General features: G+C 34.7%; 1 protein-coding gene across 1 annotated transcript; it reads left to right on the top strand.

The window, feature by feature from the left end:
• Positions 1-478: 478 nt before the first annotated feature.
• Positions 479-25215, top strand: LOC128240071 (dnaJ homolog subfamily C member 10-like). Its single transcript, XM_052956559.1, has 21 exons — positions 479-603; positions 1413-1593; positions 1823-1988; positions 2483-2533; positions 3527-3612; positions 5563-5688; positions 5994-6159; positions 8360-8403; positions 9080-9205; positions 9932-10021; positions 10336-10455; positions 10838-10949; positions 12999-13141; positions 15493-15609; positions 16190-16291; positions 16793-16948; positions 17705-17841; positions 18553-18754; positions 19340-19468; positions 20240-20314; positions 22007-25215. The coding sequence occupies exons 2-21, from the start codon at positions 1423-1425 to the stop codon at positions 22031-22033; spliced, it is 2346 nt and encodes a 781-aa protein (XP_052812519.1). The 5' UTR covers positions 479-603; positions 1413-1422; the 3' UTR covers positions 22034-25215.

Below are 25215 nucleotides of genomic sequence, written 5' to 3'. Positions count from 1 at the left end.
TACCATACCCCCTTTTGATTATGACGTTACCTGAATTTTGCATTTCACCTTATTAGAATCTAGAGGTTGTTTTCCGTTCGTGGGTTGTTTAATACCGAGATGTTTATAAATAATAGTACACATATGTCTCCTGCTTGTATCACTGTATGGGGTTTCCGCACATAGACGGCGGAGGAGCGGAGCCAATTACCGCGTAGTAAGAAGGGTTGTAGAGGTAAAGCCATGTGCTTAATAATTAATACCAAGGATAACACATAAAGCCATAGCGAACTTATGCCGAATATAGAGTTCTGTTTTCTGCAAAAAAGTATAAAAATACTAAATCAATTGCATTATTGAGAGATATAAAACATTTAAATTGAGTTAATTGTACAATTAAGGTATTTCCTACCCTTTATAACTGCTATTTTATTTAAAAGAGGGCGATCACTGCGTTCGGGTCGACTGCTGTAATGGTTGTATTTGACCTGAGTGTAGACGACTATTTTACTGAGCATGCGTGTTACACGTGGAATTTACTTCCGGTTGTCACTAAATTTCGCATCTGCAAACTACAGATAAGAATCACGAAAATATAGCCAATCGACCCTTCATTCTGTTTAGGTAATATTTAACTATTTTATAACTTTTATTTGAGAACAGTGATACATTTCATATGTTCCTACACATACTAACAACTTTTCTCAGTTTTAGTAATGTTCTTTTTTCGGATAGGTTCAGTTCGGACATCAAATGATAAATATATTTTGACAGTTTCGTGTCTCGATTCGGAAAAATATATAAAATTATGTAGTACATGTTTTTGTGTATAGCTTAAATGAAAGCCATACGGTACTGTCAGATGTTTCACATTGTCAGAAGAATTTATAATAGCGAAGATTTCAGCCAATCTGAGACGTTTCTTTTTTTAGGTTGTCGGCACACCTCTGCATGAAAAATATATATAAATTAACACAATCTAAAAATAGAAACGTCTCAGATTTGCTGAAATTTTTGCTATTTGCCCTAAGTCGGGCCGATTGAATGGTACACAGTGTATGGTACACATATCATCATCACTCTGGTGTATGAGAATGATCTGGACATACATCATTACATGAACTTTTTTTTAGCACTGAAGTTAGTTTGTTACATTATATAAAAATAAGTTGATATTCCTACATGTACCTTCTAATACAAACTATAGAGCACCTGCTGGATAATATTCAGACAGAATGAAAATGGCAGAATCTCCAGCAGAATTTACATTATGCCAATCAGGAAATCCAGGCACAGTTGAAATAACTCTGCCTTTAAATGGTGTCCAAACACAGTCTTCTAGTGGGTCACTTTTTTCCTCTGGAAGTTTTTGCCTTTGTTAAAGAAGTTGAAAAACCCATTACTTATGACCATTCCATATTTTTCATCGACAGGTGAGGCACCATGCTATTGGGAAGTCTAGTTAGATGTTTATTGGCACTGTGTGTGTTTGTGTCCGTACAGGCAGGGGAAGACTTCTATGAGCTACTTGGGGTTCCCCGAGGCGCGAATGACAAAGAGATCAGGAAAGCCTTTAAGAAAATTGCTGTCAACAAACATCCAGACAAAAACCCTGTACGTAGGATTTTCCATTTCAGTTATAACTTTTTATAGGCATGGTTGTGATTTTGGATCATGTCAAATCAAGTTATTTTTGAAAATAAGGCATTCGGCCTAAAATTACATTTTATTTCATTATTCAACAGTTATTTTAATGCATTCAATAGAATCTAAGGAAAGAATTATTACCCATATTTTACAATGACTATGTTTTTAAAAAGCCCTTTAATCTTTTAAAAATCAGGATGACCCAGAGGCTCATGATAAGTTTTTGAAGATTACACGAGCTTATGAGGTGCTAAAAGATGAGGATTTACGGAAAAAGTATGACACCCACGGTGAAGAGGGGCTCTCGGAAAACTTTGGCCAAAGAAAGTATGAGAGCTGGAAATTCTACCAGGAAGAATTTGGTATGATTGTTTTTTATCTACTGGTGAAGGCGGGGTTGCCAAGGCATTCAGAGATAAATGTTATAAAACATTAGGTGTTTGTGTGATTTATATATTATTAGTATGAAATTTACACATAAAACACTCTTTAAAGTTGTTTTAGAGACCACTTTGAATTACATTTTATTCACTCACAAACACTGTCAATATTATTAATCAGTGTATGACGTTGACATCACTTCCACTATATGATTGTTCTTATCTTATTATGAAGGCGTAATAATGGTTAGGAGATTAAAGTTTAAAAAAAACAAAATGTTGGCAAATCAGTGATACTTATGTCATTAAAAATGTAATTGATACAAAAAATTGAAATAGATTTTGTCACCCATAAATTTTGCTAGAATTGAAAATTGTCACCACTTGTGTGATTCTATCACATTTTGCATGAAAGGGATAGCCAGCAGGAACTCTGTAGTTGTATGATTTTTTATATTATTCATATCCTTTTTCAGGAATATACGATGACGATCAGGAGATTATAACACTGAGTCGAGCAGACTTTGGTAAGACTTTCGTCCATATGTTTTACCTTAGCCCCAAAAGAAAACAGCTTGTTTATGGTTACCTGACTGACCCTATTCAATTGCCAGCGATACATTTTTTTATTGCCAATTTTTTTTTTTAAATCACTCCCCCCTAAAAATATACGGTATCCAAAAATATGGCATTTGCTAAATACACAACTATAATTTTTTCAGCAACAAACGGTTTATTAGTTCTTTCTTTCATATTATAATTAAAAGTGTTTTTTTTTCAATATTGGGCATATAACCAGTAACAATTTTTCGTTTAGGCCTTAGTATCAACAGCTTAAAACAGCTGTTGCTTTATGAAAATATTATGTCCAATTAAGGAATTGAAGTGAGTCAAATGATTATTCTTTATAGTGTAACAGGTTGTATGAGGTTGAAAGAAAATTGATGACATATGTCAGGTATTCATTCAAGAACAATAACCCAGTAGATACCGGTAAACAAATGAAATGATGCGGCAGAAATTTAGCTAGATTTTTCCTGGCCTTAATTTATGTTTTATGCTACGGGGACGATAAAGGTTCACGATTAATTCTTAAATCAGAATTAAGAGCTTTCAATTTCAAACTATTGCACAGCTGTAAAGATTGTTTTTTACTGGATATTTGCATTAAAAATAGTATGAAGTACCTTGAGGTGATTATAAATGGCTTCAGAAAGATTTTAAACAGGAGCCTAGCCCCTTAACCAGGCTTTCGGCCTGAATCCCTTTTACTCAAAACAAAATATTCAGGAGTTTTGTTTTGCTATAATCACTGTTATAAGGAGATGCTCAAACAATGGAATAAAAATCTTTGCACTCCTAAAAAAACAATAGAAACTCAATATATATTCCCAAAAAAAACCGAAAAAAACCCCGTCTCCAGTCTAAGAAAAAGAATATACAAATGTAACAAAGGAAACATTAAATGAAAATGAAAATCTCTGTAATCTGATTAGCATTGCATTTATTGTTGGTTTCAGAGATGTCTGTTGAGAGCACAGATGATGTCTGGTTTGTGAACTTCTACTCCGGGCACTGCTCCCACTGTCACACCTTAGCTCCAACAGTAAGTTAAGAAGATGTTAGTATTAACGCGGTGAAATAAGCTTAAGCACAGGACTGGAAAAATGCTTTCTCGACTTGCTCACAATCATGATTTTATAAAGATGTAGCAGCTTGTTTTGTTTTTTTTATGCTAAAGTCTAGTGTAATAATTTGAGCTAAAATTTAACTTGATGATTTTTTGGACTTGAAATGTAGGTATCATCTTTATCAGCTGACTGTTAAAGGGGTTCAAGGGGCACAATATACAGTGTTCAACACTAACGGGGTCCCGGGATCCCGAGGACACCAATTTTTCAGAAGGGACACCGGAACTTCGAAGTCCGGTATTCTGTCGGGACACTTAAATTTTTGACTGATAAACGCTAAATATCAATAAATAAGTAGCATTTAATTAATTTATTACCTAAATTCGGGCTCCCCAAAATTTCTTGACAGCACATGTCAAAATGATATTATTAATTATCATTATCGGACTCATCAAAGCGAAAGTATAGCTGACTATTTGACTATAGTTACGTCATGAATCTATAAATAAACAGGTCATTTCACAAGGCGCATGCAGGTTAACGCTTCCGTTTTGTTGTTTACATTTTAAACAAGGTCAGAGGTGACAGAGATTTATTATCGGTAAAATACTTATGTGGAATTGTTTTGCTTATGTGTCAGAACCGCCCAAAAAAGATGCCAACTCTGGTGATACCATTTATATAATATGATACGACCTTCGAGTATTTACAGTAATATTTACGACACAAAAGAACAGCATCCTACATTCAGCATTCTTTGTTAATTGGCATTCAACTTATCAATATTCTTTGTTAATTTTAAAGACATATATTTTATGTTTTGATAAAAAAAATAATAGAAATAAAATTTGCAGGGTTTTATTCATTAATTCAATCAATTTATAGAATTTTATGACTTTTTGGCGCGAAACATGTACCGGTATACACAATTTTTGGTCGTCTCCTCTTCCAGTATGCACTACAACTGTTGGGCAGTCTGATTGATTTATCAGCAGCTCTACTAAATATTGACTGGAGTTTTCACAAGCCAGATGTAATATTCCTACTGTTTCTTAATAAAAAGCACCGACATTTGACAAGACCCTGAACCATGATGTATTTTATGCGTATTTTCCAAAAATCTAAAAATAGTAACATCAAGTTTTTGTTTACATTGTATCCACTTAGAGACCAAAATATACCTCACTGCCATTCAGTGCTACTAACCTGACATTACATGCTGCTGAAAACATGTATGATATGGTGGTGTATACTTGCATTACAAATTGAAAAGTAAAAGGATGTTGAATTTAATATTAAAACAGGCTAAACAATCATGAAAAAAAATGTAAAAAGTGGAAGGCACTCCTAATTTCAGGAAGGGACACCTGATTTCAAATGTTAGTGTCCCTTCGGGATCCCTTGGAAAAATGGTTAGTGTCGACCCCTGAATATAGGTTCATTCCATTTCAATTTTAATGCATTATCATGTTTAACTCATTTGACTTAAATGTTCAAAACCAAAAAAAGCATATGATTTCATTTGTGTACAGATAAAAAACATGAGCGATATTTTGGCACTTTTTAACTGTTGAAATTGTGGCAACAAAGCTATTAATTAAAAACCTTTTTTTATAAAGGATAATATGTGATGGCTTTTGAAATGTTGGTATATTAGGGTAGTTAACTTCAAGGATGACCAGCTGACTGCAATGGCTTATAAATTCTTGTGTTCTTTTACAAAAAAGACAGTAATTCATTTATGCATTAACAGTAATGGAAGGTTGCTTGTGAGTTGGAGGGAGTAGTTGGTATTTGGACGGATTACTGCAATGATGACTGATGTTCTGCATGTGTGTTGGGTGGCTTATTAATACTTTTCTTGTTTATGCATATAAAGATGGTAAATTGTATTTGTCTGATATGAACCCTTCTTTATTTTCCAGTGGCGGGAGGTGGCCCGAGAGCTGGAGGGGGTGGTTCGTATTGGGGCGGTGAATTGTGAAGACGAGTGGCAGCTGTGTCGTATGCAGCAGATCCAGTCTTACCCATCCCTTATCATGTACCCAGGGGTAGGTTACTTGTGGGCCCCTTAATTACATGGGCTTTTGGGAGCAGTTCTCAGAAAATATTTAACATCCAATCCTGGGGCCACCGTATTCATAAAATTAGTGAAAACACTTTCTTTATAAGTTGAATTTAAATTAAAAAAAAACAATATTTTTAAACAAAAAAAATGTGAAAATAAGCAAATAAAAGATCCATATAGTAAAGGTATATGAATAAATTTGATGAAAAGTAGAGGGTATTAAAAAATAATCTTTGTTAAAAAATGGCAATTTTTTTTCTTAGTTGAAAATGTTTTGAACTTTTTCAGAGAACCAAGTACTTTGGCGACAAAACTCGTAAAGAGCTTGTTAAATACGCCTTGAAACACACCAAGGTGCGAGTATCTGAGCTATGGGCGGGTAACTTCGAGCAGACCGTGAAGCATGGCGAAAATGATCTCCCTTGGCTAATCTCCTTCTGTGGAGATGGGGGAGGTAAGAGTAGTTTCCCTTGAAGTTGGAATAGAACATTATATCATGCTGTTCACTGTAAATCTATGCTAACTTGAATGTTTTATGTTTTGTTTGACAGGGATTTTATGAATGTTATAAAATCTTTCTATTGCACATTTTTACAAAATCTGTGTAAATTGCAATGGCACTTGTGAGTAGAGATGCAAACAGCATTTATTACCATTAGTGCTTATCTTAAAGACACGCGATATAGTTTGATGCAAGATAAAAAAATATATATTTAAATGCATTATTATGATTGACTCATAATGAAAACGAAAACGGCCTATGATTTGTGTACAGATAAAAGATATAACCATAGCAATATTTTGGATCAGGGAAGTTTGTGGCCATCTAGCTATTGTTTAAAAAAAACCCACTTCTTAAGTTTTATTAGTTTTTTTGTATCAACCTATTTTGCGTGCCTTTAAAAATTGATAAAATAAAATTGAAATTAAGATTTGCATAATTTTTGTGTCGCCTGAAAAGACATTTTCGCTTTTCCGGGGTATATCTCCTAAACTATTAGTGGTATCAACTTGAAATTTCATATGTAGATAGATCTAATTGAGGGCAAGTGCAGTGCACAAGAACTGTTACTCTTGCTTCCATATTTTTAGAGTAATTGCCCTTTGTTATTTTTCATGCTTAAAGTTTTGTCCGGGGCATATCTTGTAGAATATAAGAGTTATCAACTTGAAACTTCATATGTAGATAGATCTCATGGAGGGCAAGTGCAGTGCACAATAACAGTAACTCTTGCTTTCTTAGTTTTAAAGTTATTGCCGTTTGTTAATTTTCATGCTTAAAGTTTTGACCGGGGCATATCTTGAAAAATATAAGAGATATCAACTTGAAATTTTAGCTAGATAGATCTCATTGAGGGCAAGTGCAGTGCACAAGAACCGTTACTCTTGCTGCCAATTTTTAGAGTTAGTGCCCTTTGTTAATTTTCTTGCTTAGGTTTTGTCCGTGGCATATCTCGTAAACTACAGGAGGTATCAACCTGAAACTTATTCCGTAGGTATATCTGATTGAGGGAAAGTGCAGTGCACAAAAACCGTAACTCTTGCATCTTTATGTTTAGAGTTATTGCCCTATGTTAATTTTCATGCTTACAAGTTTTGTCCGGGGCAAATCTTGAAGAATATAAGAGGTATCAACTTGAAACTTCATAGCTAGATAGATCTCATTGAGGGCAAGTGCAGTGCACAAGAACCGTAACTCTTGCTGCCATATTTTTAGAGTTATTGCCCTTTGTTAGTTTTGTCCGGGGCATATCTTGAAGAATATAAGAAGTATCAACTTGAAACTTCATAGCTAGATAGATCTCATTGAGGGCAAGTGCAGAACACAAGAACCGTTACTCTTGCTGCCATATTTTTAGAGTTATTGCCCTTTGTTAGTTTTGTCCGGGGCATATCTTGAAGAATATAAGAAGTATCAACTTGAAACTTCATAGCTAGATAGATCTCATTGAGGGCAAGTGCAGTGCACAAGAACCGTTACTCTTGCTGCCATATTTTTAGAGTTATTGCCCTTTGTTGATTTTCTTGCTTAGGTTTTGTCCGTGGCATATCTCGTAAACTATCAAATGCCACCTACACTTGAAAGTTAAATGGCAACATCATTGTCTATAAATGAATAAAATGCCAATCTAACAGCTCTAATGTCGACAGTAAATAATTCGTCAGGCGACACATCCGACTCGCGGAGTTCTAGTTTATTGAAGTCTTGAGACTGTACATTTGTGCTAAATATATGCTTTCTGCTGGTTTATAGAATTTTATCAGTGAAATAAAATTGATATCTCACTGTTTTAAAACAATAAAATAACATTTTTTTATGACTCACTTGTTTGAAACTGTGTCCCATATTTTTGTTTAAATCCAATGCACAATTATCAATGAGGCCTGACCACATAACAAATTTAGCGTGCTGTAGTAATTAAATACCGTAGAGTAATTTTGAATTTGTTATTCCTAAATTGAAACTGTTTGCTTTTGGGAGATATTAAAGTGACTTCTTCTTCTTAACACATATACCACAGTTTAAGATGTTATAGTAAGATAGTAAGCACACAGAAGCACCATGATATGTAGCAGTGCGAGGCGTATTGTTCTTGATTATGGCCGTTTCGTCAAAACGACTAAACATTTATTTAAATTTTGATCTCTTGCAGACTGTATGACCTCCACATCAGCCTTGAAGGTTGCAGGCGTTCTGGTAAGAACTACTTTAAATTTAATTTTGCATTCAGTTTATGTTGCTTCAAGTTTCAGTAACGGTGCTTGCGTAGTGACCGGCAACGCAGCATGCCTTAAGGTCAGATTTATCCATTCCCAGTAAAAACTCAAAAACGGCATGTCTGTGATGCAAGAATATTTTTGTCCTGCCTATCTGTATGTCAGTCTGTCCATTCATCAATCTGTCCTTCAAGGGACAATGGGACAGATGTGGCATTGAGCATAAACGATAATGTATTAAAGCTACGTCCATAGAACTTAATACAGGTAATACGGGTATAAGATAGCACTTTTTGAGGAGTTAAGCATCTCTGTCAAATGAAAAAAAAAAAATTATGAATTTATTTTTTTTTTATGAAAATTCTACCATTCTTAAGTCCAGGTTGTGTGTTGTGTTATTTATCACTCCTGTAATAGCTGAAGATAGGTTTAATTTTGCACATTATCTACAATAAAATTCAAATATAATCTACTTTACTGCATTGTCTATAGTGATATTTTGTGCCTCTTCTTTTAGTTTTACTTTCATACATTGTATACAGTGTAATTATTGCCTACAATGAATTTTGATAACAGTATTAGTACGCCTACTTTGGCACATTGTATACAGTGTTATTGTGTAACTTTGATGTTAAGTATTACGGAATGTGTTTTAGGACGAGCTTGTGAATGTCGGTACCATGGATTGCCATGGTAACAACGAGAAGCTATGTGAAACCCTTGGGCGGGAATATGGGACTGTTTTCTATGCTGATGGCACAGTTGAGAAAGGACATGGACTGGTAAGTTCATTTTCAGCCTTTATAATGAAAGATCCTAAAACCTTTTTAAAGGGACTAGGCACCAGATGGTCTAAAAATCAGCAAATACAGTACTTCCTCAAAACAAGCGTAGCAGTGTCAATATGAGCTAGAAGGAGACTGATAAATCATTAAAACAATATTTCGTCGCTGTCTCAGTTTACCCATTTGAAAATAGCGCGTAATGGTTTCCAAGTTTATAGTGTGTATAAATAGCATACGAAAGTAACATGATTAGTACAAATAAGTATACAGACACAATTTTCTTTTTTTCTTGCAGTTGTATCATGTGGTATCTAGTCCGTTTAAGATTTAAGACAAACCACAATTTCGTTACTAGAAACTGGGACATTCTCATGGATTGGCTGCAATTTTCCATTTTCTGACTTTCTTATTTGAGGCCTTTGCGTTGTCTCGTCCAGATTTATTTTATTTGTCAATTGATAAATCAACTGTTTTTTTAAAAAAAAAAAAAATAAGTTTAGCAATAAAGAAATTCCAATGGGGCCTTGCATATTGTGCCACAGATATGATCATGGAACCTATTATCTAACAATGAAAACTATGGATACACTGTGCTCGTTAAATATGGAAAAAAACAAGTCTTAGTATGGAATGTCTTAAAGGTTATGATTAAAATGAAAAAATAGAAGAAAGTAAGTCTTTATTAATTTAAAAAAAAATCTGGCTGTTTGTATTCCTTTTCAGGAGATAACGACGCTGGTTGCTCAAGAAGTGGCAAACCAGGTGCTTTCCCAGCTGCCAGACGTCACTGACCTCGATGAGACCAAGTTCAGGGTAATGTTATATGGATTCTTTAAATTTTACCAGGGTTTCTTATGTTATTAGTTCCATGACATTTGTTTGGAGATGAGACCATTATTTGTTCCATTACATTGTTGGGGGCTAAGATCTTTATTTGTTCCATGAGGTTTGGTAGGGGTTATATCTGTTATTTGTTCTATGCCATTGTTGGGGTTAAAGTCATTATTTGTTCTTTGACATTTGTTCGGGTTAAGACAATTATTTGTTCAATAATATTTGTCCGGGGTTAAGGCTGTTCTCTGTTCCTTGACATTTGTTGGAGGTTAAGACTGTTATTTGTGTTGCAGGAGGTTCGCAAAGGGTTGAGGGAGGGGACGGAGGGCGCATGGCTCGTACATTTTGTTGAAGGGCAGGAGGGACGCCATCTAGAGCTGAGAAAACTCCCCGCCATGCTTGCGGATATCAACGTAAGACCATTGATCACTATTTATTTCTATTCAAACACTTCAAAAGTTCATTAAAATTCCACTCATTTTATAGAATTAAAGAAAAAAACAGCAAAAAGATAATGATTTAATTTTGATTCAATTGCTTGTAATCAAGAAATATGAAAGCTGAAAATGTTAATTCCAGTAAAAAAGCAATTTTTCGAGAAGATTAGAATTTCACCCGCAATGTCATTGGTTCAAGTCCAATAAAGGGTATGTTCCCTCAAGAACACAGATGCTTTCATAAAAAGGCATCATGCTTTACCTTCGGTGTTGTGAAATATGGACTTTACACAAGGAAATCAAAGTGATACAACCGTACAGATTAGCTGACTTACGTAATATTCCCTATGTCTTACAGGTAGGTCGTGTTGACTGTCAGCTGATGCGGGATATATGTAACAAGCTCCATATTCACAAATTCCCGAGCTTTCTCGTCTTCAAGGAGTCTGGCGGATATGAAATCTACTACGGTAAATTTCTTTTTCATGTACCGTATTATACTGTGTATAGTACACATTCTTTTTCCCTGGAATTCAATGGAAAATTCCTGCATCTTATCTATAGTATTAGGCTTCTTACATTTAATTTATCGAAACCATTTCTGGCGGAATTTGCTTTTATAGAAAAATAATTGGAAAATAATTTGATTGTTTACATTTTTAACTTCAAAGGGGCGTAACTCACATTTACGTCACATCACATCTATTGTTGGATTTAGTTATATTGGCAGTTTAAAATCGAGTACGGTTAGCATCACTTGTGAGAGTTTAAAAAAACTAAGTTCATTATTTTAAAGTTTCGATATTGTTTCATAGATTTTACGATTCTGTATTAAAATAATAAACGAACATGCCTATTGTGCACTGTCAATATGTGAAGGTGTGGAAAACTCCCCCTGTATTACGCATATTACCACATGATTGTAATACTTAGCTGAAGGTGTTGATATGTTGATAATATTTATGTACAATATATGGTAATATAAAATACAGTGTACATGCAATTATCAAGTTACAAAATATTTTTTTTTAGAGATTTTTAGCTCGACTATTCGAAGAATAGGTGGGCTATACTACTCGCCCCGGCGGCGGCGTCCGGTTTAAAGTTTTAGGGCAAGTTGGGATTTACACTTATAAGTCCAATACCTTTCATTCAATTGAGTTAATACTTCACACAGTTGTTCAGGGCCATCACATGATGAGGTTAGATAACTCCATATTATTCTTTACACAGATTATGGCCCCTGATTGACTATGAAACTCAGGTTAAAGTTTTAGGGCAGGTTGGGATATTTATAAATAACTTCTATACCCTTTGTTCAATTGACTTAATACTTCACACAGTTGTTCAGGACCATCACACAATGAGGTTACATAACTCCATATTATCCTTAATAAAAGTTATGGCCCCTGATTGACTTTGGTTAAAGTTTTAGGGCAAGTTGGGATTTTCACTTAAAACTCTAATACCGTTCATTCAATTGACTTAATACTTCACACAGTTGTTCAGAGCCATCACATAATGAGGTTAGATAACTCCATATTATCTTTTATACAAATTATGGCCCTTGATTGACTATTGGACTAAAGTTTTAGGGCAGGTTGGGATATTTATTAAATAACTTCTATACCCTTCATTCAATTGACTTAATACTTCACACAATTGTTCAGGACCATCACCCAATGAGGTTACATAACTCCATATCCTTAATACAAGTTATGGCCCCTGATTGACTTAGGTTAAAGTTTTAGGCAAGTAAAAGTGAAGGGCAAGTTGGGATTTTAATAAAATAACTTCTATACCTTTCATTCAATGCACTTAATAAAATTCAAAATTATTTACGACCATCTTACAAGAAGAAACATAACTCCATTTTAACCCTAAATACAAATAATGTCCCTTGAATATATATATATATTTTTATTTCTTTTGACAGGCACATTTTTACGTTCTTAACCAGTTTTTTACCAAGGAAAAACAAGGAGGGCTATACTTTATGGTCATTGATTTTTTTTTTAAATTTTATTTTAATTTCTTTTGAAAGGCATATTTGTTTATTCTTTACCACATTTTCATAATGGGAAATCAAGTTATTTGAATGACTTGCGTCATTTTTCGGGTGGTGGGAGGCCAGCATCAAAGTCACCTTATGTATTGAATAATTTTAGTTAGGTTTGACATAAATAGACCAAACTTGGTAATATTACATTGTTATTGTATTCACTTCTAAGTCAAAGTGGCCAAGTTGAGCGCGCTGTCTTACGACGGCTCTTGTAAGTATTGATTGTAGCAGTACATATTGTATAGATTAAAAGTAATTTGTAACTTTGTTACTAAAGTGCATATATTGCACATGTGTATTTGGAGATCTAAGATTTATTCTAACTTGAAAAAATATTTTATTTTATTTTTTGAACTTGGTGTTTGACCAAGTAAACACCAAATTTTACATTTTATTTATCATATTTTTAATGAGGATCAAATATTGTCATGATCATAGATTGACCTTGTTACTTCAGGTAGGGTCACAGCCCATGATGTTGCGGCATTTGCCCGGGATGCCTCCCTGATACGATTGGAAGCACTCGGCCCCAGGGATTTTGAGACTCAAAGGGTTGGCCCCTTCAGTTCACAGACATGGTTCATCGACTTCTTTGCCCCTGTGAGTCTGTTGTAATATTGTAAGCTTGTCTGTTTTAAGATGATTTGTGTTATTGCCATAGTCTGTGACAACAGTGTCAACTGTGGCGTGCAAAAGCTTTTCCCTTAACTATGGCTCATACAATTTATCTAGATTTTCAAAGATGTACATTCATACTTGATTTTCTGACTGATGAAAACTTGTGTTCATTTTGCATGAACCGGTCGACCATTCGTAACCATTGTAGGAGGAGTTTTGCAAGAAAGCAACGTTCTGATTGGGTGCTGGTGAATTACCGTGCGTAGAGATCATACTACAATCTACTTTTTGCTAAATATAGCACGGCACATGTACACACAGAACTGATAAAATGACACTGTAAATGTTTTAAAAAAATTGACTAAAAAATGCAAAATCGCGACCGAGCTTTCATACTGCATGAACGCACAAAAACAAAGAATCAATCCTTAAATGAATCTTGGTACACATATTGCCAGGAGCAATGGGCATTTGTACAACAAGGTCCATAACTTGAGGCTTATTTTCAAGTTATACCCTTTTGGGGGGGGGGGGGGAAGGCAAAAGTTTACCCTCTTGATAAAGTACCAGATATAGATGATCTTATAAGCTAGGTTTTTTCAAGGCCAAAATTCATGATTTCATTTTAAAAGTTGTCAAGACCCCATCACCATGCTCTGGGCAAGGAATCTCTTTTAATCAACATATTCCCTTGTTTTCAAGATATACAAATATTTAAGAAATATAACACACCGTTGAGGGTCACATGACATTTATAAAATAAGGACCGGCCAGTCAGCCACCGAAAGTATTTATGGACCGAGGCGTTAGCCGAGGTCCATTCACCTTCGGGGGCTGACTGACCGGTCCTTATAATGCCATATGACCCGAAGTGGTGTGTTATATTTCTTATATTATACTGAACATTTTTTATTATCACTCATTATTTTTAAAGCGATTTAAATGTTTTTTATTGAATAAAGCTAATTATGTTTACTTGCGACAATTTTTGGCCGTTGTGAAAATAGCAAGCCGCTGGTACCAGTTTTAATGACGTCAGCGGTTCATATTACATTTTGGCGAGGTCCGGACCGGCCAAAAATATAATATGGACCGCTGACGTCATAAAACTGGATTTTCAGCAAAATACAGTGATATAAGGACCGATCGTGTTTATATATACAAAGAAGGGACACGTTTATGTGAGGTATAATATAACCTGTTATAACCCCTGTACTAATATTGACCGAACTTGCCCAAACTCATTGGTAAAATGATGATTTTTTTCCCCAAAAATGTTTTTTTAAGTAACTTTTAACAATTTTTGTAACCATCATTTTGTTTTTTCTTTGAAATCAATGTAAAACAATTAAATGAGGCTTGCAGGTTAACTGTTTATTGCTATTACTATGAAATGTGTAAAATTTAAATATTAAACCTTTAACAATATAAATGATCTTTTTTATCTTGCTTTTCAATTGCACATTAATACTATCTGTGTATAAAACTTAAGGTTAGGCAATTTAGACTTTCACTTGCCTTAAGCAAATGTGTTATCTTGAAAACTGCATAATAAATATCAGTGGTGATTTAGAATAAACAAAAACATTTTTCTTTTATCTGTTTTTTTTTTTCTAAATTTGGCTCAGCAAACAACAAATGAATGGCCTCATGCAAGTGGGTTATCATGAAAATTGCATAATAAATATCAGTTTTGTTAAAGAATTAACAAAAATGTAGAATTTGCTGGGATTGTTTAAATGCCATCGTTGGCAACCATGGTATTTTTTCTGTTACATTTCAAACATACCATGGGAAAATCGACTTACTAAATCTCATTTTCAAAAATATTCATGAGGCAGGGGAGAAAACTTTTCTTCCAATGACATCACATATTACAATTAATTTCTCTTTAATTACCCTGTACTATGAGTTGTCTCCGCAGGCGAGTGGTCTAGGTGCTGGTTTAAAATTTGTACCAATAAGGCGCACTGAGTTCTATTCGAGCTTACACTTAGTATGAGTGTCTATGCATATGTGAGAGTCAGAATTGAGGAGAGGATTTCTTGCAAAACCAATGATACTGCTTCATAAATTATTCATGATTACAAGATTTTCCAAGCCAAATACAAGTAGTGTATCTTGGGTATCAAGATATTAGAGTTTACAGAATAGAGAATTATAAACCAAAATGAGTTTTTCTTATTCTTAGAAGTCAGTTATTCTATATCAATATTTCAACAATGATTATTGTAAAGATGATTTGTAACAACATTTTTTTGAGTTATTTAAAGGAAGTACATTGCACTGTGGGTCAGAGATTCAATTTTGATTTCAACCTGATTTTGTTTCAGTGGTGTCCGCCATGTATGAGACTACTTCCGGAGTTCCGTAAAGCTGCAAGAAATATCGGGGAGATGGTCAATTTTGGAACTGTTGACTGCACCATACACGGAGACCTCTGTAGGACGGTGTGTAATTTTGTGGGGTATTTATAAGTGGATAAAGTATATGTTCATGTACTAGCGGGTAATCATAAATTATTATGAATCATTTCTTAATGTAAGTCCATTTCCTAAAATTTCAATAGTCAATTAAAAGAAAAATATCATATTATCAGTGATAAATGAGGAAATGAGTAATGTTTTTTTATGACGGCCCTGGGCTATAAATTGATAACTCTAAGGCAGAAAAAAATATTAGGACTAAGTCATGCAGGTTGTAATAGAAGAACCTATTTTTGAATGAATGGTCCATTTTAACTTGTGTTGGTTCCTCAGAAAACTGAAAAACTTTCAAACATTGAATTAACACGTACCCGACCATGAGTTTCTACAACCACATGAGAACCATGGCCATCACAATATGCACACCTTAATCATTTATTTTTTTTGGAACATAAACAAAACCTGAGATTCTGTTTTTCAGTATTATGTGTGATCGTACCCGACCACAATTTTCTACAACCACATGAGTACCGCGGCCATCACAATATGCACGCTTTAATAAAAAAATTGAAACATGAACAATACCTTATATTCTGTATTTCAGTACAATGTGAGATCGTACCCGACCACAATTTTCTACAACCAGTCTAAACCACATGAGTACCGTGGCCATCACAGTGTGCACGCCTTAGTCGAGTTTATTCATGTATGTTTACACTTTATTTGCTTTTCCATTTTCAATTTAATTCATAACATACTGTCAATGCTCTGGGGCTTTATTACAAAAGCATCCTAAGATCATTATTTATTAGTATTTAACCTGTGTAAATTTTTGAATTGTTATATTTCTGCTGTAAAATGGTGTTTTCATTTTTAGTAAGCAGGAACAAATGAAAAAATGTGATTAGTCTTCAATCCTTATATTAACTTTTAAAACCTTATTCATCACGATCAAAGTTAGGAAAATCTTTTACAAGCAAGTTTTTAAAGATAGGTTATTGGCAACATTCATTTGTATAAAAGAATAGCTGATAATTGTAACAACATATTCCTTGTTAAATATGTCATACTAATCCAATTACCGCAAAAAATAAACTAAATGATGCCATAACCATTGCTTGCTATAACAATATGCTCTTTAATTTTTTTCTTAATAAAAGATTAGGGGAATGTTAATGTTAATTATGAAGATTTTGTTTTATTTCAGGACACCCTACAACCACCTGTGGTCAAGCTGAGTTACCAAAGCTTTCAGCAGCTTGTTTTAAACAAAGGGGATGATGATATCTGGTTGGTTGATTTCTACGCCGACTGGTGCGGGCCCTGTCAACAACTGGCGCCGGAGTGGAGGAGACTAGCTAAGGTAACTACCCTCATCATTTAACCCGACATCCCCCTCGACTCCATGCTCTATAGAAAGTAAGACCAATTTGATATTGGCGCTAACAACAGACGGCGCCAAAATGGAGGAGATGAAATAAGGTTACTTCCCGCCTACCTTAACTCAACATCCCCCAGCTCCAAACTCTATCAACCAATTTGATATTTGGGGTAACAGCAAATGGCGCCAAAATTGAGGAGATGAAATAAAGTATCTATCCATAACCCGACCTCCTCACCTCCAAACTTTATAGACCATTTTGATATTGGCGGCAACAGCGGATGGCGCCAAAATGGAGGAGAGCAACTGAGTCAACCATCAACCCTGTTCTGCCCTCTACCCCAACCCTGTTTACAGCCCCCATTTTTCTCGCTCTTTCCCTCTGTACCTGACATTCACCGGCTGTTCAACTTCTACAGTTCTTGTATGGGCCATGTCAGCAGTCCATCCTCTAAACACTGACACCAACCCATTCACTGGCAAACGGATGTCCTTTCTCTTCTTCATCCATACCCCCTCTTGTCTCAACTCCCCCCAAACCCAACCCTTAGTCTTTTTCCTTTCCCGTTTGCCCTGGCCTTCTGGATGGTTAATTTCTTTGCTCCCTGGACAGGGTAAGAGCTTTGCCCAAGACTGCCTCCCATTAAAACAGTTACTGACGAAACTTTAATCAACTGTCTTTTAAAATCGCTCTACTTGTAATGAGTGGCAGGTAATTTACGCCTTGTTTTCTTACAGATGATGAAGCAGACGAAGAATGTGCATGTTGGTATGGTAGAATGTCAGGAAGAACAGAGCTTATGTCAGCAACAGAAGGTCCAATCCTATCCAACTTTGAGGCTGTTCCCACCAAAGTCAAGAGGGGGATCTTACTTGTAAGTAAATACGTCTGGTAGACAGTCAGGGATGCGAATCTTCTTTTTTTTCTAGTAGAGATATGTTTAAATAAAATCGTTAGCTCTTGAAATGCTTCAAAACCCATGAGCTTAGAGAGAGCTCTGCCCGCTGTGACCCAATGCATAAGTTCACAGCCCCATTTCAATGATAAAAGTAAGGCTTAAGATTGTAGATTTCCAGGCTAAACCTCGTTTTTTGCATCAATCTGCATATCAATAAAAGATCATAAAGCCATTTATCAATCAGAGCTTTATCCTAACTTTACGGATGTACCCGAGTACTTTCAATATAATAAAAAAAAGTTCATAGTGAAAAAATAAGTTCCATACGGGTACCATACTTTTCTTATCTTTTCCCCTGGGCTAGATAAGAATTTCCAGCATGGCAAAATATTTGGATCTACCGATACTTATCTAGGGTGGGAGAAAAATGAATCCCTGATATCACCCTCTGTTGGCATCAACCTCTTAAAGAAGATAAAATATTGTAAAATAAGAGAATTGTGATTGTATTAGCTTATACAATGGCTGGCATCAAGAAATTTATACCTTCTTGCATCCATGGAAACTTTAGTGTTAATAGTTTCCATAAAATACAACATAGCATGGAACAAAAATGGGATTTGTGGCTGCCATCATGCACAAAGTGAGATCAGATATGCTGAAATAATTTATATTTGATGCTTTCAGTTCATACAATGGATGGAATCGAGATGCAGATTCTTTACGAGCGTGGGCGTACGAATTTCTGCCATCCAGTGTAGAAACCGTAACATATAACAGTTTCCAGAAAAACATAGCCCAGAGCAAAGATCCGTGGATTCTGGATTTTTATGCTCCGTGGTGCGGACATTGTCAGGTGTTTAAGCCGGAGTTTGAAAAAGTCGCGGAGGTAAGGAGCATTAAATGCACAATTCTGATGTTTTAGTTTGGCATCATTTATTTTAGAACCCGATCGTTGTGAGATAACAACGTCCCCACTGTGACAGTTAAGGGTATGTTAATCTCTGTCCATGAGATGTTGTGCCTAATCATGCTTTGGTAGATTTTATAAAGTGGAACCCCTCAGACTCACAGGGACCGTGAAAATACCTTGAGTATAGGAAAATTTGCGCCAAGCGGGAATGTTTACCTTTAGTATAAAGAAAATCGGTTCTTTACATCCAATTCGAGCCATTGAGGGAAAAGAGCCAATGATTTCAAGCCAACGAGGTTGGACTGTAATTGTTCACACATATCATGGTGTGCAGACCAAAGTCTGTTGTTCATAGGTCAAGGTCACACTTTTAAAACAAAACTGACTATTTATATTATTGTGGCTTATATCTTAATTCTATATCATGCATATTTTATTAAGCATCAGTGGGCTCGATATTGTTGGTGCACTTTAAGCATAAGACTATTTTACTAGTAATTAATATCTGCTGATTTTTCGATTGAACATGCATCACCAAAAAATCTTTATGGTTGGTTTCAGAGTCTGAAGGGTATTGGCAAGGCAGGTAAAGTTGACTGCACCCAGGAGCAGGGACTGTGTCGTCAAGCGGGCGTAAACTCTTATCCTACCGTCCGTTTCTACCCTGGATCCCAGGGTGGCACACAACAGGTATACATTTTGTTTGACATCCATGTTGTTGGTGCCGTTACTTAAGGTCATGTCTGCAGTTGTCTGAATTTCAAAACGTGCTACCAACTAGACTCATTCATGAATAAAACATTCAGCAGTTGTTTCTTTATTATGCTTTGAATTGGGTATAAAATTATTAAATAAAAAAAATAAAATTGTTTGGTTCAGGTTTCCCGATCCTTCTTACAAATTAGGTGGTGACCCTACCATTTTTATGGAGAATTGTTTTGTTTTTAGTGTGTGTTTTTATATGTAGTATAAAAACCTTTAAAGCTTTATACAGAAAATTACATTGACACCATTCACCCATGATGACAGTAATGTTCCTGCATAAGGCCTAAAAAAATTTATAAAAAAAGCCTACCTACCATACCTGTTTTTGAAAAGGATGTTACCCTAACCAAAACATCTTAGTGTTTTTGGCCTTAGGTGCAAGTTCAGTCTCGGTCTTAACAAGATCTCTATCTGCAGGCTAGCTTTATTAGCAGGTTAAAGGGGTGGGGCTCAACCGTTATCATCCTCTGTATCACACATTCATTTTGATCAATAACTTTTGAACGACTTGTTGAAGAGTCTTACATCTTGGTATGGACTTTGAACATGGTCAATTAATGACCTCTTTGGGTCAGTAGGTCAATGTTTAAGGTCATGGTGACTTTAAATGCTCCAGACAAGCGACATATTCAATTAGCAGAATTCCAATATTCTTATGTTGACATAAAAATTAACATTTTGTTTTCCTCTTTTCAGAATTACCATGGCTGGGATATAGCCAGCCAGAATGCAGAAGAAATCATACAATTTGTAAAAAACAATGTACCACAGGTAAGATCTAGGGTGTTTTATGCCTTCACAAAAATGGGGGGTGGCGGGTGGCATATAGATTTGCCCTTGTCTTTGCGTCAGCGCATCTGTCGGTCCATCCGTGATTGTGTTCGTAAATTATTATGCGAACATGTGTCGCTCAAAACTTCACAACTATATTACCAAGAGTTTTGAACCGGAGTGGAATGTTAATGGTGTGAAGAAAGTGTGCACTAAGGATTTTGTTTTCGGCTGCATTTAGTGAAACCAGAGTTATGGCCCTTGAGTTAGCTATAAATGGCATTTCTGGTCTTGTGCTGCTTAAAACTCCAAAACTATATTACCTAGAGTCATGAAACCTAAGGGAAATGTTAATGGAGGAAGTTGTACACCTGGGTTTTGTTTTCATTTGCTCTTAGTAAAACCAGAGTTAAGGCCCTTAAATAAGCATAAATTTGCATTTCTGGACTTTATTACCTCAAAATTCCAAATCTATTACACCAAGAGTCAGCCAACCTTGGCCCAATTTTATTTAGGTGAAGAAGATGTGCACCTGGGATTTTGTTTCCCACTGCACTTAGTTTGTGAAACTATCTTGATAAGCATTAATTGAGAATGGAGAAAATAATGGCCCTTGCTTTTGCGACAAACATGGCATATGGGCGCATCCCTGTTCAATGTACACATTTCTAGTTTGTGAAGAAAATGTTGAAGTGTAGAAATGTTTTCAGTACAGTTTTGTTTTTAATAGAATACAACTTAGCTTTTTTCAGATTTATTTGTGCTGGCTACAGCAGATTTGCACATATATATTGACAGTGGACATGATTGGGAATCTGTTCAAGAAACTCACAATATCCGCAAGAAAGTTTATGAAGACAGTAGTAAGGAATAATAAGGATCCTTAAAGTGACACTCTTATTCAAAATCAATGCATACACATGTAAAACAAACAAAAAATTTGAGTGATACACCCTCAACTACTTACTAAATAATTGAAAAATATTGTTTACTTTTATCAATAGTATAACCGTGCATTTTATAGCTGAAAATGCAAAAATATTTAATGATTGGTGAATGCTAAAAGATTTACTGCGATCTTTTATGGTCTCATAAGGCAGAAATACCGTGATTTCTGTACATTTCTTTTAAACTAAACTCGGCAACCTTTCATAAACATCATTGTTTTCGACATTTGTTCATCCTTTTTGGTATATTAAAACTATCGTATTACATGTGTTAAATCTGCATCTTTAAAGTTTAAATGGAAATGAGTTGGTAGTTATAAAGTTATAATTGTAAACTTTTCCTTGAAGGAAAAAAAAGGTCTCTAATGGTATGTTTCAGAAAGATTGTTAAATAGAATATAATGTTTATGATTAAGACCTCTTGCGCCATTTAGCCTTTAGCCGCTGTGTGTCTCTAACATAAATTTCCCTTGGAAAGTATGGTTGATAATGGTATATAAAATATCTGATTTGAATTGAAATTTTATCCAGTCATATCGTGACAAAATTTCACCAAATTGTGCACTTTGGGTTAAAATTGCGAAACTTTGCCAAATGATACAGATGTATGTTCAGGTTAAAAAAAGCTCAGGACCCAACTCAATTTCGTCCAAGATGGCTGCCAAAATCAAAGATGGCTGCCATGACCCTTAATATTGTAAAGAGAAATTATTTTAAACTTAAGTGTTCACAAATTGTGTTTCAGAAGTCAGATGTTCACGACGAGCTGTGATGAATCCTGCCATTTCAGCACAATCACTTACAGCTGTAACCTCCACACAATAGATCTGCTAATATATGCCAGTTTTACAGAGCTATATATGTTATCTTTGAGTGAAAATGTCAGTTTAATGTATAGACATAATATCTCTTTAACGGATGCTGTAGCTTAGTGTGTGCATTTATAGATCATAGTTATTAATGGGTAGTTCCATTTTGTGATACTTTTATTTGTGATTTAAGGTGATATTACTCGTAGCATAGAATTTTTATGAAAGAGGATAGGTGGCGATTATAGAATGAATTGTTGAAATGTTACGATGTTTATTTATTGATTTCATTCATTAGTTTGACTGTTTTTCCTAAGAAAAAAGTAATGGTTTTAAGATTGCCTTGGTGTTGTTAGCAGATGATAGACTTGGTGTTGTTTGCAGCAGCAGCGGCCTGCAAAATTTTCAACCTTGGCCGTTTCTCAAAAACCTTTCAAGATTTTCACTTTGTACACGTGTTGCAAGAGCCAATGTTTAAATGTTAAACAAGGCATATAACTCTTGCTTTAATAATTAATTTGTTTTAAAATGTTATCAGTTATTTCTCAAAAACCTTTCAAGATTTTCACTTTGTACACGTGTTGCAAAAGGCAAAGTTTAAATGTTAAACAAGGCATATAACTCTTGCTTTAATAATTGATTTGCTTTAAAATGTTATCTGTTATTCAAACTTTATAAAATAGCAAATAAAGCATTGAAATTATGCCAATATGACTAGTGACAAAAATAGACCAGCAGTATTATCTACTTGCAGTTCTCTTGTTCATATCTTCGTTAGATGTTTGATTGCTTTAAAATGTTATCTGTTTTACAAAATGTATTGCTGGATAGAAAGGAATCTTCACTCTTATCTATGCACTGTATGTAGACTGGGAAGATTTCACGGTTTGTGTGTGTGTGTCATTCTTTGTTTATGTGAAGGATATTTCGGAGGTTTCTTGATGACGTGATGTTGTCTTATCAACGAGTATACAACGAAATATCGTGGAGAGGTTTCACTACGGTGAATCAATATTTAGCTGATAACTGTCAGTAGGACAAGAGGGTATTTTAATAACAATGAAAGTAAAACGATGTATTAAGTGTGTCATCTGCAATGTAACATGTTTATTTACCTGTTTCATTGAAATGGTAGCATCCCTCATAATCGTCTTATTGTAAAGCTGCACTCTCACAGATTGACTGTTTTGACAACTTTTTTATATTTTTGTCTTGGAATGAGCCAATTTTTCATATGTCTGGAAAACAGTGATACAAGACTGCTTACAATGAGTTTATCGGCATAAAACAACAAATTTAGAACGTAAATATAAATGACTGCAATCTGGTTTTTCGTCAGCAATCTTGTCTCACTGGTTTCCAGACATTTACTCAAAAATTGTCTCATTCCAAGACAAAACAGTCAATATGTAAGTGTGCAGCTTTAAACGAACCTTATTTGTATGCATATTTATACATGTGAGGTATTGTAAATTGCCTTAATTTTGCGAGGGCTTTATTTTCCCCAAATTTGCAATTCTATCGTGTTGCAATTCCATATGTTTTAGTTGAAATAACTAATGCACATTTTGTGAAAACTAGTCATATAAAAAAGCTGTCAAAACATAAAAAAATAGTGAAAAAATGTATATACATGGATTTAATGTTATAAAGCTTGCAAAATTAAAGCAATTTACAATACTTAGTGCTCTTCTCAAAAACCTACTTCCTTAGTACTTATTTTCTTTGCCATATTTTTTTGTTTTTGCCAATTGTGTTTTATGACTAAATTTTTATGATGAAATATTTATTTACATTGTTAGCATTTGATTGCTTAAGCTATGTTGACCGTTCTTTACTATTAATTGCTTGGTAAAAGAATCTTCACTCTTATCAGAGCACTGTATGAATGACTGGGTGGATTCACTGATTGTAAGCGTGGGTGTCCATCCTTGCATATGTCAGTAAAAAAATTAATACAACATTCAATGGAAGCCCTCAAACAGCGATGTCAGTGGGGAAGTATTTGATGTTCACTACAAATTAGTGTGCCTCTTGACGTTGGCGTCAATAAACAACTTTGCTCATATTTAGTTAAATATCTAAAAACAAAACTTCCCTGTCAGAATTACTCTTAAATTTAAATTTTTGGTTTGCAAGAAAAAGAATTGTTCTCATGTTTGCAGGACGGATGAAAAACCCGACCCTTGGGCACACTGCGTGGCCAGTAATTCGGCAAGCCTTGTTACCAGCTTCCATGCTTGTAAAAGATACTAACTTACTTTATTTTCTTTACCATTTCCTTGTTTCTTTGTGCCAATTGTGTTTTATGACATTCTTTTTATGATGAAATGTTTCATAAAGTATTGTATACAGTAAATGTCAAATTAAACAGCTTATTTCATATAAACAACCTTATATACATAACTGATCATCAAATCTAGCGGCTTTTAAAATATTGCCGAATGGGAAAAAAGTGTTATTATTTAGCAAACAGTGTTCTCAAAAAGGCTCGCACCTGGCCTGTTTAATATGACATTTACGGTAAGTGATACCAGATTTTATGATACTGTAATAATGGTAACATGATCTATGCAAACAATGTTTTTGCCATATTTTTAAATAAGAGAAATATGACATAAGTATATGTATAAGTATTTGTATTAAAGTTTTCATAGTTTTATTTATTTGAAACATTAGCAATTAGTTAGCTTCATCTGCATACATACATTACAAGTATCGCTAAGGTATCAATTTTGTCAATTCATATGCAGTTCTTAAATGTTCAGATGTTAAAGCTGCACTCTCACAGATTAAACGTTTGACTATTTATTTATTTTTTTGTCTTTAATGAGTCATTTATTGCGTAAATGGTTGGAAACCAGTGACATAAGACTGCTGACAATAGATCAGGTCACAGTTTTCATGTTTACGTTCGAAAGTTGATGCTTTATGGCTTAAAGCATCCCTTTAAAATGAATTTTTCGGCGGTTTTTCAGACAATTGAGATCTGTTCTATTGTGAGTTATCTTAAATCACCGAAAGGCATTGATGCCAAAATAAGCTTATTCTGAAACATTTCTTTAAAAAATATGTCTGTAATGTCAATATTTGAGAGTGCAGCTTGAAAATATTTTTTGGGGTTGAAAATAAACTTTGGAAAATA

This window comes from Mya arenaria, chromosome 7, assembly GCF_026914265.1.
Source record: "Mya arenaria isolate MELC-2E11 chromosome 7, ASM2691426v1".
NCBI classification, from domain to species: Eukaryota; Metazoa; Mollusca; class Bivalvia; order Myida; family Myidae; genus Mya; species Mya arenaria.
This window is presented reverse-complemented; position numbering and strand designations above follow the sequence as displayed.

Excerpts from the sequence above, each read along its gene's own strand:
- LOC128240071 (XM_052956559.1), top strand. The coding sequence starts at position 1,423 with ATGCTATTGGGAAGTCTAGTTAGATGTTTATTGGCACTGTGTGTGTTT. Across the intron at positions 15,610-16,189 it reads ACGGAGACCTCTGTAGGACG|TACAATGTGAGATCGTACCC; the intron begins GTGTGTAATTTT and ends TCTGTATTTCAG. Across the intron at positions 16,292-16,792 it reads CCTTAGTCGAGTTTATTCAT|GACACCCTACAACCACCTGT; the intron begins GTATGTTTACAC and ends GTTTTATTTCAG.